Here is a 20,176-nt window from a genome sequence, read left to right on the forward strand (position 1 = left end):
ATGTAATATGAGAGTTGACAAGTTATTTTCACAATGAAAAATCTTCTTCTCTTTTTGGCGCAAACCTAATCTAGCAGCATCTTAATGCTCTGATTGAGGATCTACGTAGCCTTCACAATGCTGCCAGGTAAGGTTTTCTTCCCCCACTGTAAATAACGTAGAAGGTCACTTGCAGTCAATTCAATAATGTCACATTCACATTGGAGAGTTTCCTCAGTATCATTCCTTATGTATTTTCCTCAGTTTACGTTGCTTTTTTATGGAGTTTTACTGTCTAAACAAGTGGTTGAGGGACTGAGTTTATATCTCATGACTCCAAGCTAGTTACATAAAAGCTTACGCAAAGCAGCATTCGAATTAACCAGCTTAGATGAATGCTTTGGCCTGCTTCTTTTTCGCAATCAGTTAAAGCGTTTTCATCCTTACTAGGCGGTTTCAGTTCGAAAAAAAACGGCAACAAAACTTTTGTTACTCAGGTTCTGCGGTTATGCAATGCTTTTAATTGCGCTAGCACGAGACTTTGTTGCAGTCGTGTCCGGTCCGAAGAGATAGTGCAAACAAACATACAAATATTCTCAACTTTTCAGCAGAGAGTTATCTTTTCTTTCTTTCTTTCTTTCTTTTTTTTTTTTGCCGCCAAAACAGAGAAATAGATGTGCTGGGATCGTTGGGGTAATAGTCGTGGAGAAAAATTAAGTAATTTGAAAATATTACCTTCTGCTAGGAATAAAAAATGGTGTGAATTGGAGAAATACTACGCTGCAGGGACTAAAATGACCTCCTATGCTTGAAATTTAACGCATGATGCTTTTAAACACAGTAGCTATGTTAAAAACAAATGTGATTGAAGTTGGCATTTTGGCTTAGTCATTTTTATGGCGAAGTTAGGTTAAAAGCTTTTTTAAGAATTTTAAACGCAGCTGATGCTTTGAAATTTATCTCCCGTGTTACTTAAAATAAATAGTTTGTCATCCTTTTCTGTTATTTATTTATGTATTTGAAATAAATGTATTAATAATGAAGCGAAGTGGAAAGTGTAAGACTTTCCAATATCCCTTATTTCCCAAATATTTCGCTACTTGCTTTCATTAGAATTGTAAGTCTGTTTCACCTCCTAATTTAAGCAAAAGTATCTTTATTTTGAATATATATATATATATATATATATTGTTGAAAAACTACAGTATTTTCTCAATTTTATGGTTTTTTGTATGCTTCTTTACTTGTCTCCGTCGACGTTGGAATTGTATATGTTCCCTGTTTTATCCTACGTGTTTTCTCTGTTTTTATGCTCATTAACAAAATTCGTACATAAAAACAATTATGTCAGTATTAAATTCTTGATTTTATTTCTTATTTTAATTTTTTTACTTATCATTTTCACTTTTTATCTAAAAGTTTTGGTTATTTTGATTCTATTTCTCTTTATTACTTTGTTATTTCAGCTTTCAGGATACTTTCTGCTCGTAACGAGCGTTGAGTTATGTGCCCTTACATTTTCTTATTTTATTTTGTTGTCTTGTTTTGCGATCGAATTGCTTGGGTGCATAATTATTCTAGACCGTAAATGTACTGCTATTTTTTAGACGTGCTTTCATTAATTTGACAATATTTATTATTTACAGGATTTTTAAAAATTTATTACTAATTTTTTTTTGATAAAATTATGTAATAAATTTCGATTTTAAATTTCTTTTCTTTTCGTTTCCTTTGTTAATCTCTAACTTCCACTATTTAAACAGTGGTGTGTTCCACCCAGCTGCATTTCTAGGATAATTTTTCATCCTAAAGCTCACACTTTGTTGCATTGAAGAAAAGGTTTCTTGAAACCCCAAAACACGTGCAAATTTTATGAAATAAAACACATCTTTTTTTTTTTTTACTCTCAATCACAAAGGTATTTGTTCGATTCATATTTCGTATTGCATAGTTAAACATTAAAACATTGAATAATTTTAAATTCAACGCTATATTCTGCCGAATGCTAATCATTTTATGAGCAGTTATACCGTACTGAATTTTCTGATGTCTACTATTTATTGCTGATGTCAAACCCAGCATGATTTGTGTGACTGCCTATAACAAATATCCCTACTTTTTCTGAAATTTAAAATACCAATCCTTCTCAAAATTAATTGCTTCAATTGAGTACTTTGTGCTGATTATTTACACTGATGATTTAATGATTCTGCTTGAACATTTTTATAGATTTCAGAGTGCTATGCTATCAGTTTCTAACAGTAACTTGCATTATGCGTACTTAAATCAGCATCGAATTAAATTCAAAAATCTTGATTTTGCACACTCTTAATCCACGCCTCATTTTGTCAGGACTGTATTATCAGCAGGCCAGAAAGAAAAATTTACTACACTGTAAAAACAGTTTACAAACGTTCCTGGAAAATAATGTGCTGCTAATTTGCCCAATTTCTGCCAGTAACACATCTTGCAAAGGACAAGAACGTTTTCCTCTAAAATTCTCTAACCATCCTAAAACTCTCCTGGAATCTTTCTGAAAAATTTAGAGATCTCCCCGGTTAAAATCAGTCATGTCTATGAAACCGTCAGAGAAAACTTCGGAAGTTTTAAAATAATTGAATAATTGGTTGGCACCTTTTTGATTTACCAAGAAAGATTCAGAAGCATGATTGCAGCCATGGCCGAAGCTTAGAAAGGGTTGCTGGTAAGAACCAAGCATCTCTTTTGCCTGCAATTCTTGCAAAGTTACGGAATCCAGAAACTTGCTCACTCTCACTGGGAGCTTAATCAATCTGGACGGGCCGTAATCGAATTGTTGCCGATACAGTTAACAAATACGCTGAATTAATCTTTAAACTAGTTGCTAAAAATATATTTCACAACAGTGAAAAGTCTGCACTCTGGCAGACAATTCAATTAGCAATTCAAGGAGCGTTTTTGCAAAAATACTTGATTTTCAGAGGAAATCAGCGAGATTCAGCAACCAGGTTTTCAGATGAAAACCTGTGAAATCCCGAATCGTTCAACAGAAATAATCAAAGACGTTTCGATTTTTTGCAGTGTAAGCATTCACATTTCAGTAGATAGAAGATAGTTTCATGCGATTACTGGCAGAGGAGTCCTTGCAAAATGAGGTGTGGCTTAGGAGTGTGAAAATATTGGATTTTTGAAGTTAATTTGGTTCTGATTTAGGAGAGTGCTTGGTAATCAAATGCTATTGATTGATAGCAAAACACTCTGAAATCCCTGAAAACTATCTAATGAAATCAGGAAATCATTAATTTCAGTACTTAGTACAAAATTATTCAAATGCTTAATTTAAGACAGAGATAGTACTTTTGTTAAATATGAAAATACTAGAAAATCGCCCGCCGACGGGTGAAAAATGCTTCTACATTTTTCTGAACGAAGCAACTGCCTGTTTGGTGACATTTTGATGGTTGAAATTTTAACCCTAACTCTAGTGGATTAACCCTAAACTCCAGTAGATCGCGTTCATTGTTGACCGCTTTTTCGTTTCTTCATTCTCCTAAAATGACAGTCTTACCAATAAAACAGTTAAGTTACCTGATCCAGTTCAGCCCTGGCAAAATAAAACTTTTCCGTGCATGTCAAACATTACCAAAAAATATTTTCAAATTATCATGCCGTGGCGCGAGTTTCATTGTTGATGACGTCAGCGTTACTCGATCATTCGCTATCATATACATATATATGAAGATTTCTACAGTATAGCGTTACATTTCGAGATATTTTACACTCCCTCGTTTAAAATGTAACACATTGAATGGTTTTATACTCTAATACTATTGGTTGTTTAGTGATCGTGTACTATTTATGATGCAGTATGCAGCACAATTCTATATTAAAGGATTTTTTCTTCTTTATAGGTTGAGTTTTTAGATAATTATGTGAAGCATAGTACATCAGCAGTTGATACAGCCACTTGTTTCGTTCAGGTAAGTACCAACTGGAAGAAAAATAATTCAGCTTTTCATTTATCATGATATATAAAATTAATATGACATTAAAATCTTGTTTTTTGAAAGATAACGAATTTTTTTAAAAATATTATAAAATAGAAAATAAAATGTAAGTCAGAATTTTAACATATTTTTTAAACGCTTTCATTAATGTATGCCATTACATGCCTAGTTAAAACTTCCTTTTCAGTTAAGAGTCACAGTTCATCTAAGTCACAGTATATTTTATAATATTGTGCTGCTATTAGAATAAATAAAGAAACTAAGAAAAAGTATTCTCCCATCTCCTTGCTCACAACAATTTCTAATGAATTTTTCTGTGTATGATTTCAATTAGAAATCAACTAATATTCCTGCAGCAATTCAAAATGATTAATTTGAGTAATGTTTAATCAACCACGATTCTGCTAATCAGCAGCTTAAAAACTGACAAAGCTTTACTCCTTATCTTCTGTGATGCTCTGCGCAGAATTTAAAATAAAAGCCACTGCTCATTTTAATGTCTGTATGTTTCTTTTTTTTTTCCCTAACGTGTTTAATACTGAAAACATAAATTCATTAATTAATAAAATGAAATAAGTCAATAATTTCGAATACAGGTTTCGAGAATATAATTAATTTTAACGAAAGGATGTTATTGATTGTTCTATTCTTGATTCACTTTTTCAGTCAAAAATAACCCTCATTTATACAGCAAACTTTTTTTTTTTTTACTTTGTATTGCTTCGAAAGAGCATTTTTACAAATCAGCACTTTTTAAAAAAGCATTTATATATTTCCTCTTAAAAACTTAATCCATTTTAGTATTTTTATTTGAAAGTATTTTATAATTTTTTTTTCACTTTTTACATTTTTACCGTTTTTAATTTTAGCAATTTAATTTTTTGTAAACGCATTCAGCATTTTTGAGCATTTCTACTTTTAATTTAAAAACATAACACTTACATTCAAAAAAGCAAGCATAATTTTAAATTTTAAATGTGTAAAATTTTCCGTCTAATTTTGAAATCATAATTCTTATTTGTTGTATATATATATATATATATATATATATATATATATATATATATATAATTACAACAGCAAGGGAGAGGGAATTATTGTTGCTTTCATAATTTGTGTTTGATATTTATTTATAGTAGCAGTAGTAGCTAAAAGTATTTTTCTCTCCTGCAGATAAAAGAGTTCTGGCGTCAGTTGTCATGGCCTGATGCAGCTGGTGCATTTACTTTTGTGATGAAAGTCATTGAGGTGATTTTTAATTACAACAACCGCATTTTTAGTTTTCGAGCGAAAAATAATTCAATCCTATTAAGCAACGATTAATCGATAATATGGAATTAGCAGTTTTTCAAATAATTTATATTTCTAGATGTTTATCTCTAAGAAAGTACTGTAATGGGTAAAGTACTGTCATACCCCATGAGTTATTCTTATATTATTTTTATATATTCTACTTGAAAATCAAAGCACAAATGGCAAACTTTCAAAGTTAGAAAATATTTTTAAAAAAATTGTTTAAAACTGTTAAAAAAACGTCAAAATTTAGAGTTCAGATGAAAAGAAAATACACATTTCACTTTTCACTTTGTTTGTCATGTTAAATTAATCATTTTATGTGCCCCCCCCCTTCCCTTTTTTTTTTCGCTTTTCCAGGAAAATTATATTTATTGCTTCCTGGTATTTTTGACTTGTAGACGGAAAATATAACTAAATTGCAAAATTTATAGGAAGTTGTTTTAAAAAAATAACGAAATGATAAATAAGGCACTAGAGCTCAAAGTATTTTTTAATATTCTTACGATTTTTTTTTTTCAGTTACTCGTCATACAAAAAATTCAGATATTACTAATGCAAATTACTTTTTACCAGGGCAGCGGAATCGGGAGTCGAAGATTTAAAATTCTCGGGGTAGGCGTCGGTCATTTTCACTCAGAGGCCATCCGGAGTTGGACTGGTTCTGGGTGTACAGGAGTCAGATTCGGAATCTGAGCTCTAAAGTTCTTAAAGTTGTAATCGGAGCCGGAGTCGGTCATTTGCCCCCGACTCCGCAGCTCAGCTTTACTGTGTATTACTACGAAAATATTTAAAATGTTTTCTAATATCATGGCTAGATGGCAGCACTAAAGCCCTTATTTGCTTTTGATGATTTTCAAATAATTTTAAACTTTGATAATGCCGTACATTTTGAATGAACCGCACCCCTACTTATGTGTCAGGTGTCATATTTATTTCCTTTTATTTCAATGTATTTTTGAACAATTCGTTATATTTTATAAATGCGTGAGCACATCAGTAAAGAAATGTAGTTTAGCGCAGGCCTTTATTTCAGGCAGGAACCAATGGAATGTGAAAAAAATCTTTAAAATATTTGCTATTTGAGTAATAAGTCTCCTTAGTTTGTGTAATATGAGCTTCAATATGCAACTAGTTTAAATTTGAATTAATATTTCACATATTATAAGATTGTTTAGATGTGTACTAGATGGCAGCACAATCCAGCTAAAAATACATCAATTTTACGTAATGCTTCGTCAATATTTTCTTATATATAATTTTACCTGTGTCTTTCTGTGCATAGTTTTTTTCTTTCTTTCTTTCTTTTTTTTTATGAACGTAGTTTTTTGTGTTTTCCCGCCTCTGGTGGTGACAAACTATTTTATATCCATCTGTTTGCACTTTTTCTTTCCTTGTCACGTCCACTTAAAGCATCTTTCAAAAATCAAGTACTAAAGAAACAAAAAGTTAGTTACTAATTGCATACTGAAACGGGGGTAAAAAAAATACTCGTACTGTAGCGTTGCATCGGAGCAATACCAATGCAGGAGAATTTTTCCTCAGTTATGTCTACTTAAATCATCTTTCAAAAATCAAATACGTTCTAAAGAAACAAAAAGTTACTGATTGCATGACTGCAACGGGGGAAAAAACTCATCACACTGTAAAGTTACATCGGAGCAATATAAATGCCATTGAATTGCCTTAAAACAACTCCTGAATGAACCTCGACCATTAGTTCCGGAAATTATACGATGGTGAAAGAATTTCATTGAAATTTTATACCAATGAAAACTATATCCCTACTAGCAAAATTTCTTGCATCAACCTTGACAGATTTTGATGTTATACTGACGGCGTCAATATTGACGTGTTTCATACGGTTTGGGGTCAAAATGTCGCCACCGAAATGTCGCGGGACAAAATGTCGCGGCCAAAATGTCGCCGTTCCAAAATGTCGCCGGGCCAAAATGTCGCCGGTCCAAAATGTCGCCTGTCCAAAATGTCGCCTGTCCAAAATGTCGCTGGTCCAAAATGTCGCCGGTCCAAAATGTCGCCGGCCCAAAATGTCGCCGGGCCGAAATGTCGCCGGTCCAAAATGTCGCTGGGACAAAATATTGCCGATCCAAAATGTCGCCGGGACAAAATGTCGCCTGTCCAAAATGTCGCCGGTCCAAAATGTCGTCGGCCCAAAATGTCGCCGGTCCAAAATGTCGCCGGCCCAAAATGTCGCCGTGCCGAAATGTCGCCGGTCCAAAATGTCGCTGGGACAAAATATTGCCGATCCAAAATGTCGCCGGGACAAAATGTCGCCTGTCCAAAATGTCGCCGGTCCAAAATGTCGTCGGTCCAAAATGTCGTCGGCCCAAAATGTCGCCGGTCCAAAATGTCGCCGGGCTAAAACGTCGCCTGTCCAAAATGTCGTCGGGCCAAAATGTCGCCTGTTCAAAATGTCGTAGATCCAAAATTCGTTTATTCAGTTGGTAAGAAAAATTTAAATGTACAAAAATGATGTTTAACACCAAATTTGCAGAATAAATCTTCGTTAAAAATGGGACTGGACTAACTGAGTTTCATGATAAATTCTAAAAAGATTATTCCGTTTTGATTCGCATTTCTCGGCTGTTTTTCAGCAAACAAATAGAATACGAGCGTTACGTTATCTTATTTCTTGTGACTCGCTATCTACCAACTGTAAAACGTTCTGACGGCGTTCAGTTCTGACGTTCGCTAAATTATTTTAAACTTTTCTTCAAGAATAGTGTGCGTTTGTATGTGACCGATTTTTTGGGGACATTCTACGTCAAAACCTGTAGTAAGAATTCGAACGATACCCGCAAGTACCCATATATGATTTAGGGCTGCATGGTTTTTTGCGTCAATTCGTTCAAGATAGTGGAGTAACTGAACGTTTTCATCGATATGCGTGACTGTCATTGCTCAAAAAATGATGAATGGAATCAAATAAAATGTTAGGAAGCAGCAGGGGGACAGATTTTGGGCTCAATAACACCAGAAGGTGGAGCAATCGAATGTTTTTTCCTTTCTTTTTTATTATCTGTGATTGATATATCTCAAAAAGTAATACAGTAGACCCTCGTTTTCAGCGGGTTTATTTTACGCTGTTTCGATTATACGCGGTTGAAGATTTGACACCTTTATTTTATTTACGCAGATGAGTTTCGGTTTTACGCAGATGCGGCAATGCAAACAGGTAACATTTTCCTCTCTTTCAAAACCCAAGCTCCTAAAGATTGCAGATTACACGCAACTAACTGCATTTTGGCGTGCTAATAATCGAACTTGGGTCCTTGGAGACATTTTATGCGATTGGTTCCAGAGCTTTTTCCATCAGAAGTAAAGTGATTAAACTCGCACAGTTCAGAACTCACTGGAAGAAGAGCTTTTAGGAGTGACAAAGGAGGTCAAAACCAACGCGGATACCGACTCCGGTGACACACAACCAAAAACGCTCACATTGAAAATTTTCGAACCATCCGTAGACAATAGGAATGATCTTTCTGATTTGCTAGTGAAAGAAGATTCTATCATGGAAATGACGCAAGTGATCATGGATGAGTTAATGCTAAGCAAAGAATTGGAGGAAAAATTCTTAATGACTACCAAAAAACTATTATAGTCAGCTCTTCTTCATAAACAGAACACGAAATTAGTTTGTTTTCTTTATGCATATTGTGCATAAAAATTGATATAAGTACACATTAAACTTATTATACAATTAGTCATCACTAGAATGAAGTATTTTTTTTAATCTACGGAACCTAATTCCTATTTTGACACTAATATTAGGTCTCAATTTACGCGGTTTCGATTTACGCAGCATTTCCGTGGAACATAACCCCCGCGTAAAACGAGGGTCTACTGTACAAGGGTTAAGATAAAATTTGGTCTACAGGTATATCTTAAAGGGCGAGTTGCTCACTTATTTTTGACTTCAGTCATCCCAAAAGGATGGATCACAGAATAATTTTTATCGTTTTATGTGACTGCTATATCTCAAGAAGTAATGCGAGGATTCATACAAAAATGTAGTATACAAGTGAAATTAAACGAAAACAAGCCTTATTTTTGTTCTAAGTTGAGTTTCGTAATCGTTTACGTGAGTCAGTGTAATTAAATAAACAATGAAAAATATACTGAATTTATATATGAGAGGTTGAGCATGATATCAATAAAATCTAAATTAGCCGTGTATTCCTCTCATTTTTGTAGCACTTTAACTAGCGTGGGTGTTAAATAAAAACTGAGTTTGCATTCTTATACAATTTGCGTAGTAAAAATTCAATGATTAAAACAGCATTTTTTTCTGAGAGGGAAAAACTTATTTGTTTATTATTATTATTATCAGTATTCTTTTCTTTCTGAATTACCAAGCTATATTGAGCTAGAACTATTACTTTTTGAAACTCATTTTAAAACTAAGTCTAGGTCAAAATTGATCTGAATAATCTCATTGATATCAGTTATTTCACCCTACATTGTGAAATTTTTTCTTTTCTATTTAAAATTGGAAAATGTGATTCAGCTGACAAGCGCTACTTCGCAAGCATGAAAGTATCCTCTTGAAAACCTCTAATAAAATAGCTGTTCTGAAATTGTCCCCCTTGATGTTCTATCGAATATATAAATTTCATGAATGTTGAGTATTGAAAATATTTGTCATCGCGTAGAGTCGTTTTTCAAAAATCTGAGTGAAAGACACCTGTTTTAGCAGTTACGGGTTTCATTGATTTCAAAAGATTTGACGGTGAACATTTCGACGTAATTTCAGAATTTTACTCATAAGAGATGGGAGTTCCCACGGCAGTTTTGATCTTACTTTAACCAACGTATATCTCACTGAAAACGTAGTTTTTTTTCTTTTTTTTTACAGTTCTTAGGGTAATGTTGATAAATCTATGAGAAAATTAAATTTCATTAAGATACCTTTCTACTTTATTTTCACCCTGGCCCGTGATTTCGAATTTTTCCAGTGAAATGGGAGAGGGAGGATAACGGGCGTATGTATAACCAATGCAAATTTCATAGGATTGCTATAAAAACCACTCCCACTTGTATATAAAAAAAAATCAAAGTCGGGGGCCATTCCGCCTGATCCCCTAAATGACTGACCTGTCGCTACCGTAATAATATGCTAGAGTGAAGGAGTTATTTGTTTTTACTTCATTACGCCAAAAAATACAAACCGCCTATTCTCTTGCCATATTCAAATTGCACCTCACTATTCTTTCATTCGCGTTTAGAACAGTTAAGTTTTACTTCCATACCAATTTTTTGTCTGAATCCTTGCGTTACATCTTGATCCTTTATGTTACATCTTGAGTATTATTATTAATCAGATTAAACGAGAAAGAGAATTCCGTTGCAGCAGCCTTTCACATGTTTAGGTTTGTAATAGTATACAGAAAAACGTATGTTTTTCTGAAAACTATTAATTTTCTGGAATTAATCTGATGTTTACGAATTAAGACAGGAGAAAACGTTTGGAATTTTTGAAGGAACTTACTTTGAAAGGCAATTAATATTCTTTCGCAACTTTTATGCTGGAAAGTATCAATGTACATTTAAATTTTTTCGTACAAATTGAACTAGCGAATTTTAGGCCGGCAACATTTTGGACCGGCGACATTTTGGACCGGCGACATTTTGGGACGGCGACATTTTGGACCGGCGACATTTTGGGACGGCGACATTTTGGACTGGCGACATTTTGGGCCGGCGACATTGTGGACCGGCGACATTTTGGGCCGGCGACATTGTGGACCAGCGACATTTTGGACCGGCGACATTTTGGACCGGCGACATTTTGGGCCGGCGACATTTTGTACTGGCGACATTTTGGACCGGCGACATTTTGGACTGGCGACATTGTGGACCGGCGACATTTTGGGCCGGCGACATTTTGGCCGCGACATTTTGTCCAGCGACATTTTGGCCGCGACATTTTGGGCGTATACCGTTTCATACTGCATCCCTACTAGCAAAATTTCTTGCATCAACCTTGACAGATCTTGATATTATACTGACGGCGTCAATATTGACGTGTTTCATACTGCATAAAGCTTGCATAAAGATTAAAAAGCAATATTACAATAACAACACGTATGCAACATTGCATTCATCTTAAAATATCAATATTGATATTACCTTACAATAACAACATTGCATACATGTTGTCGCCGTCAAGATGATATTGATTTCATGCTGTCGCCGTCAAGGTAATTAGTACACAATAGAACAGGTGGACCTTCGTTGATACTTGCGCATGCGCACAGTTCTTTCTACCCAGCGTCCCTCGCATTGCTGGTTCATTCTTCCTGCTCCGACCTCAATCGGTTCAGAGGTGCTGCACGTGGCGTTGCATTCTTTTAGGCTTCGTTAAGTTGGTTGCTTAGTTATTAGTGTGGAATAGTATTGTTTTAGGAAAAACTTATGAATGACTGATAACTGCATTTGTTTATTAATATAGTACTAAACAAGTCATATCACAGACGATGTGCGATCAATGTTAGAAATGGCCGAAAATAACTTTTTTCGTCCCTAGACTTTGAAACAAAGCACATGAAGCCCAGAATTTCGTATTATCACTTCAATCTCACGTAAGATTAATTTTATTCAAAGGTATTAATTTTATTCTTTAAGATAAATTCATATGTTTTGTCCATGAGATATTTTCAATGCTGACATCCATTTGAAAATGTATTTTATTGTATTTATTTATTTATTTATTTATTATTTTGCTACCTTTACTCTTAAATGTGCTATAAAAACTTCCGCAATTATTCCTAACTAGGCATTTTATGTCTTTATAATACAATTAGAAGCATGAATTTAAAAAATGAGTCAAGTATTACGCAAAACGAAGAAACCTTCATTTTTTTAAATTAAATTGCGAGTATTATTAATATCTTTATATGAATTTCCGATCAGATGTCAGCTTTAAGAAAATATTCTCAGGCTAGAAAACTATCTTGAAGAATAACAGAAATAATTAAAGAATGAAATTTAATTCTCCAGTTTGAAGTGAAAATAATACAAATAAATAAATGGATAAAACACCTTGCAAACGTGCTGATTTCATACTGTCATGTCAATGTATCCTGATATTTTCCTGTCATATCAATACGTATGCAATATTACAAAAGCAAGATCATCTTGCCTAGACCTTGATTTCATGCTGTCATGACAACATCTTGATATTATCCTGTCATATCAATACGTATGCAATATTACAAAAGCAAGATCATCTTGCCTAGACCTTGATTTCATGCTGTCATGACAACATCTTGATATTATCCTGTCATATCAATACGTATGCAAGATTACAAAAGCAAGATCATCTTGCCTAGACCTTGATTTCATGCTGTCATGACAACATCTTGATATTATCCTGTCATATCAATACGTATGCAATGTTACAAAAGCAGCCTACCTTGATATTTTCCTGATATTATGCTGCATACACCTTGTCAGTCAATATTGTGGCAGCCTGCTGACAGCATAAAGGGAGTAACATAACAACATTGAGGCAGTATTAATGCAAGATGATTTTTCTTGCATGTCAACCTTTATGCAATACTGAGGCAAGATATTTTGCTTACTGGGATAAAGCTTGCATAAAGATTAAAAAGTAATATTACAATAACAACACGTATGCAACATTGCATTCATCTTAAAATATCAATATTGATATTACCTTACAATAACAACATTGCATACATGTTGACGCCGTCAAGATGATATTGATTTCATGCTGTCGCCGTCAAGGTAATTAGTACACAATAGAACAGGTGGACCTTCGTCGATACTTGCGCATGCGCGCAGTTCTTTCTACAAAGCGTCCCTCGCATTGCTGGCACATTCTTCCTGCTTCGACCTCAATCAGTTCAGAGGTGCTGCACGTGGCGTTGCATTCTTTTAGGCTTCGTTAAATTGGTTGCTTAGTTATTAGTGTGGAATAGTATTGTTTTAGGAATAACTTATGAATGACTGATAACTGCATTTGTTTATTAATGTAGTACTAAGCAAGTCATATCGCAGACGATGTGCGATCAATGTTAGAAATGGCCGAAAATTACTTTTTTCGTCCCTAGACTTTGAAAAAAAGGACATGAAGTCCAGAATTTCGTATTATCACTTCAATATCACGAGTAAGATTAATTTTATTCAATGGTTATTTATGTTATTCTTTATGATAAATTCATATGTTTTGTCCATGTATATTTTTAATGCTGACATCTATTTGGAAATGTACTTTATTGTATTTATTTATCATTTTGCTATCTTTACTCTTAAATGTGCTATAAAAACTTCCGCAATTATTCCTAACTAGGCATTTTATGTCTTTATAATACAATTAGAAGCATGAATTTAAAAAATAAGTCAAGTATTACGCAAAACGAAAAAACTTTCATTCTTTAAATTAAATTGCGAGTACTATTAATACCTTTATATGAATTTCCGATCAGATGTCAGCTTTAAGAAAATATTCTTAGGCTAGAAACTATCTTGAAGAATAACAGAAATAATTAAAGAATGAAATTTAACTCTCGAGTTTAAAGTGAAAATAATACAAATAAATAAATAGATAAAACACCTTGCAAACGTGCTGATTTCATACTGTCATGTCAATGTATCCTGACATTTTCCTGTCATATCAATACGTATGCAATAATACAAAAGCAAGATCATCTTGCCTAGACCTTGATTTCATGCTGTCATGACAACATCTTGATATTATCCTGTCATATCAATACGTATGCAAGATTACAAAAGCAAGATCATCTTGCCTAGACCTTGATTTCATGCTGTCATGACAACATCTTGATATTATCCTGTCATATCAATACGTATGCAATATTACAAAAGCAGCCTACCTTGTTATTTTCCTGATATTATGCTGCATACACCTTGTCAGTCAATATTGTGGCAGCCTGCTGACAGCATAAATGGAGTAACATAACAAGATTGAGGCAGCATTAATGCAAGATGATTTTTCTTGCATGTCAACCTTTATGCAATACTGAGGCAAGATATTTTGCTTACTGGGATATATTAAACTAGAGTGTACGTAACGGGTACATTGGCAGTACAATGCAGGAGCTTATCACCCTTGAAAACTAGCCATTTTTTAGTGAAAGACATTTTTCAACTGTATCAGAACCGTGGGAGTAGCCGTGATCTCCGTTAGGGAGAGGCAATAAGTATATTAGGCACCACAACTGGTTTTTAGTTACTTACCCCCCTGAATTACTAGACTTTCTAGAAGTGAAAGTCCTAGCCTACGCCCAACAAAACATTTAATGCTATTTTTGGTCAGATGAGGGCAGAAAAGGCAGTTCGGTGGCTTTCCACCAAAATTTTTTTCAAAATTGAAATCATTAAAATGCAATTTTAAATTATCTTTGGAGCATTAGAAAGTATCGAGGAGAGGAGGGGGGATCAGAGGATCCCTTCTAGGACGGGGCAGTTTCCCCTCTCTGCCCCCATTCCTCTGGCTACGCCCATGGATGAGAACGCTAGTATTTACCGCGTTTCGTCAAAGTTGCTTGCCAATCATTTGTTTGGCAGTACAACACATTACTTTGTCTGATAAGTTGCTTCTAAATTTAGAAGAAAAAAAAACCCTTATACAAGGTTAAATTTCTTTTTCAATGCAATATAACTCGCTGAATAACCACCAAACCATTACAAAACATAAAAGTTCTATGAAAATGTTGATGGCGGCAAGGACGGATACAAGGGAGGGGCGATGGGGGCGATCGCCCCCTCCTTGAGCTGAGATTCAGGAACTTTCTTCGTGTATATTTTCGATATTAAATTTCCAAAAACGCAATTTTACATAACCTTTGATGGTGTTAGAAGAAAGGGAGCTCATTCCCGGAATTGAAGTAGTGAAAACGTAATCATAGCCCATCTCTTATTACTCTGGAGATAGGAACTGGAACTTTATACGGGACTTTTTTTTAACTGAAGTACCTAAATCTCAATTTTAGACAATCTTCTTTACTAATAATAAAGCTGAATGTCTCTCTGTCCGGAGGATGTCTGTAGGATATCTGTAGGATGTCTGTAGGATGTCTGTGACGCGCATAGCGCCTAAACCGTTCGACCGATTTTCATGAAATTTGGCACGAAGTTAGTATGTAGCATGGGGGTGTGCACCTCGAAGCGATTTTTCGAAAATTCGATGTGGTTCTTTTTTTATTCCAATTTTAAGAAAAAAAAACTATCATAAATTACGAAATTATCATAACGTGGAACCGTAACATGGGCACAAGCCAATTGGCGAGATACGAAATTATCATAACGTGTAACCGTAACATGGGCACAAGCCAATTGGCGAGATACGAAATTATCATAACGTGTAACCGTAACATGGGCACAAGCCAATTGGCGAGATACGAAATTATCATAACGTGTAACCGTAACATGAGTACAAGCCAATTGACGAGAAAATTCACAATACATTATTTGTAAATACAGGCGAACCAAAAGACCTTTTAATTTTTCTATTACGGGCGAAGCCGTGCGGGTACCACTAGTAGATAATATTAGAGATAGGTTCAAAGGCTCTTCCTGGATTTTTTTTTTTTTTTTTGAAATAAACGCATCTGTAGGACACCTCTGATTAAATAGTGGTTAGCGATGGGGTTTCGTGCACTCCTTCGAAAGTTTTTAGAAATTGAAGTTCAAAAGAGTCAAGAATAAATAAATATAAAAAAAATCGCCCCCTCCTTGAACATTTTCTGGATCCGCCCATGGATGGCGGTGACCTAAACCATAATTTTCTGTTCTACCTGGTCATACAATATATAGGTCGACAATACTCATCTATTCTCTCTCACCACAGCTTGATTTGGCAAAAGTTTGTTTCTAAATTCTTACTGTTTAATTCATTTGTCTTTTTTTTTTTCAGATCATTTGCGAAGGAACCATTTATTACTCCAAGTTGTGCCAACAAAAGCTTCAGAAGATAACCGAAGCTGATCCGCAGAAAGATGTCACCGAACAAGTAAATTTTATTTGCTTGTTAGTCCATTAGTTTATGTAGCACATTTTTTAAAACTGAACTCGACACTTAAGCATAATAACAAACAACTATGTAAATTAAAAATAACTAAATTTATTTATTTTTTTTTTTGAGCAATCACGATTGCTTATTGTTCGCACTTGACTGTTTTTGGCGTGCTATCATTTTATTTTCCCACCGCCACCCTCCGCATCATCACCGTCGACCGGCTCCACGATGCTGCTCCTGTAGCGAAAGCCGCCTCCAGGTTGCATCCATGTCCTACACTTACACGCGCATACATACACAACCACACACACACGCACACATACACACACACACACCACCACATACACACACATACACCTACACACATACACATACATACAGACACCTACACATACACACACAAACACATACACACACATTACACCTACACACATACACATACATACAGATACCTACACATACACACACACAAAAACATACACACAACTACCCACACATTCATGCCTGCACACAGACACGAACACATATGCCTACACACACACACATACCCCCCCCCCCCCCAACCCAACACACACACATTCATGCCTGCACACAGACACGAACACATATGCCTACACACATATACACATACCCCCCCACACAAACATTCATACACACAACTACCCACACACTTATGCCAGCATACAGACACAAACAGATATGCCTGCACACCCATACACATACCCCCCCCCACACACACAAGCACACACGCCTACATACACACACTCGTGATTGCGAAAAACATAATTTGAATTCAAGATGTCAAAATTCAAATTTTTTTTTTTTAAATCAGATATGAGAGCAGCTGATTGAAAACATTTCAAATGCGGTTTTCTTAAAACGTCAACTTTTAAAGCAAATGTTCTTTTAATACGAAACTACTTTACACTCTTCTGATATTTTCACTGCATTTTATTTATATGTTCATAATTATAGCGAAGTGAAATTTTTGCTTTAGGACTCATGATTCTTCTTATCTAGCTGTTATGGTAAAAGTATTTTTTTTTTTTTTTAATGTTAAAAGGATTTTTGTTTCATTTTAAAAGTTAATATTGGTATTAAAACTAAATAAATTTTGAAGTAACCAAAATTTCCATAAAACTTCACTTCATTGGAATTATCACTTCAGTGGATTTATTATCTCTAAGATATCTATTGAAAGCACTATGAAAATTGTAATTTATTACTGAAACGTTTTGAGAAAAAGGTACATTAAATTTAGCGTTTTAACATTACGCGTATACGGGGTACCGACTTCCCTTAAGAGTTTCATTTAAAGAGGCTACTGTGCGGACTGCAGTGAGAAATCTCCTGATGTTATATAATATTTACAATTTTCAGAAATGTGACGGTATGAGTTCGCAGAAGCAAACAAGAAATTATGCAATGCTGGTTTCGCCGCTTTAGCTTTCGATTTTGACGCTCAGGTTGAGTTTTAAGGCCTTTCTTCACTATACCCATCTTAAATAATATCTTCGTTCAGTTAAATCTTGCATATTACAGTTATTTTAATCAACATTTGACTGTAGTCACTGTAAAATGAAATGAAACTCAAATGCACCGAGTACTCTCCGCTACTCCAGTCCTTTGGCTCATTCTACTTCAATTTGAAGTTGTATTTTCTCTGCGAATTTCGTCCCCCCTCCCCTCTTCGTGCATTTCTTTTCATTTAATTAATTTCAACCAAAATCGGGATATACATATATGCTTCGTCACATTTATTTCATTATGGATCAGGAGGCTATTATGTTTCATTATAGTTTGTATAAATCATATTTGCAGCATGCAATCCTGATATTAATTTTGCTAGTCTTAGTACTTGCTCCATTAGACGATGAAAATAACTTCATATTATGTATTATTTTAAATTATGCATTATTTTTAAAAAAGAACCTGGGCATGCGTTTGACTTGTCGCCGTTTGGCTCCGTGAGGGTTGCATTTGTTTTCGCCAACTTGAATAGTAAACAAGTCGCTGAGAGCTATTAAAATGTTTGAAGTGTTTGTAACTGAAAAGTACTGTGATATAAATGTTTGTGCTCGTTGAATTTGTAAGCAATTTAATTATACAGGTAATGTGCATTCTTGTCTTTGTTCACTTTTTCTTTATTTCCTTACAGTTGTGCATTACAGTGAACAACATTGAGTACGTGCTGCAGACGTTAAGACCATTGGAGGAAGAGTTGAGTGTTGAGCAGATCATCAAAGCGCTCAACCTTAACCAAGGAGGATGCACGGCCAATCAGTGCCGGGAGACCATTTACGACATGTTGAACAAATCTGAAGATGAAGTTACAGGCATCATCTTCACTATTATCTGTGGAATGGTGGAAAAGGTATTAAAAACAAACTTGATGAAATGTGTAAAATTGAATCGTCTTCTCGTGCTTACATACACTGGTGCAAGAAATTAAGAGACTTTTCAGATTTGGTCATTTATTTAAAAAACTACTGGACCGATTTAAATGAAATTTGGTATGTACCTACATTGAAACAATACAAAACAAATAACCATCCAAAATTTTAAATACACACGCATGATCATGAATAACACTCGTTAGAGCCGGAGGACATGAAACAGTGGTTGTAAAATTGAGCAAAACAATGGGTTAGTAGAGGGTATGATCCCCTCTAACAGACAGATAGGCTTTGCAGTGTCACTCCATTTGAAATGAAGCAGTTTATGGGATCCTGGGGCAATTGTTTCCACTCGTTCAACCATGCTGTTCTCAGTCTATGGATTATCCTCGGAGGGGTGTTGTAAGTTGCTATTGCCCTGCCCTCCCGAGAGCGTCACAGACATGCTCTATAGGATTGGAGTCAAGATATTTGCTTTCTCCAATCCATACAGTGAATATCTTCCCTTTCCAGAAATTCATTGACCAGAAGAGCTTTATGTGGCCTTGTATTAGCTTCCATTAATATTAACTCGGGGATAACAGCGCCCCTCAAGAGGTGGTCATAGTGCTCTAAGACCACATCCCTGTACCTCGCAACTGTCCAGAGATCATCTCTCATACATGGAGGAGTGGGCGGCCATCGAACATGTCTGCCCAGACCGTTAAACCAGCACCGCCATAATGGTCGATTTCGCGGATATTGGAGGGTAGGTAGCGGGTCCCTGCTTCTATCCACATGAACGTTGGACAGGAATAGTCGGTTAAGCTGAACCAAGACCCGCTACCTGCCCTCCAATATCCACGAAATCGACCATAATGGAGAAGGAGGTTTGACGGTCTGGGCAGATATCATGTTGGATGACTGCACACCCCTCCATGTCTTTGAGAGGCTCTGTGACAGTTGCGAGGTATAGGGATGTGGTCTTGAAACCCTGTGCTCACCTCTTGAGGGGCGCTGTTAGCCCTGAGTTAATTTTAATGGATGTTAACATAAAGCCACATAGAGCTCTTCTGGTCGACGAATTTCCTGAAGGAGAGGATATTCACAGGATAGATAGGCCAAGTAGATCTCTAGACTCCAATCTTATAGAGCATGTCTTGGACACTCTCGGGAGACCAGGGCAATAGCACCTCGCAACATCCCTCCGAGGACCATCCATAGCCTGAGAACAGCGTTGTTGAACGAGTGGAAACAATTGCCCCAGGATGCCATAAACTGCTTCATTTCAAGTATGGAGTCACAGTGCGATGCCTATATGTCTGTTAGAGAGGACCAAACCTCATATTAACCTTTTTTTTTGTTCAATTTTGCAACCGCTGTTTTATACCCTCCGACTTTAAAGAGCGTTATTTATGATCATGGCATGTGTATTTTAAATTTTGGAAGGTTATTTGTTTTGTATTGTTTAAATTTATGTACATTCATTTAAATCGGTCCAGTAGTTTGGGAGATAATTG

At 35.3% G+C, this 20,176-nt stretch overlaps 1 protein-coding gene across 1 annotated transcript in view; it reads left to right on the forward strand.

The window, feature by feature from the left end:
* The window catches only part of LOC129228007 (BAI1-associated protein 3-like), a 406,019-nt gene that overhangs the window by 252,026 nt on the left and 133,817 nt on the right, over positions 1–20,176 (forward strand). The window contains exons 20-23 of the mRNA XM_054862634.1: positions 3,870–3,938; positions 5,139–5,213; positions 16,180–16,275; positions 18,440–18,655. Of these exons, the coding sequence (XP_054718609.1) occupies positions 3,870–3,938; positions 5,139–5,213; positions 16,180–16,275; positions 18,440–18,655 (456 nt within the window). The remainder of the gene's footprint in view (positions 1–3,869; positions 3,939–5,138; positions 5,214–16,179; positions 16,276–18,439; positions 18,656–20,176) is intronic.

This window comes from Uloborus diversus, chromosome 8, assembly GCF_026930045.1.
Source record: "Uloborus diversus isolate 005 chromosome 8, Udiv.v.3.1, whole genome shotgun sequence".
In the NCBI taxonomy this organism is placed as follows: Eukaryota; Metazoa; Arthropoda; class Arachnida; order Araneae; family Uloboridae; genus Uloborus; species Uloborus diversus.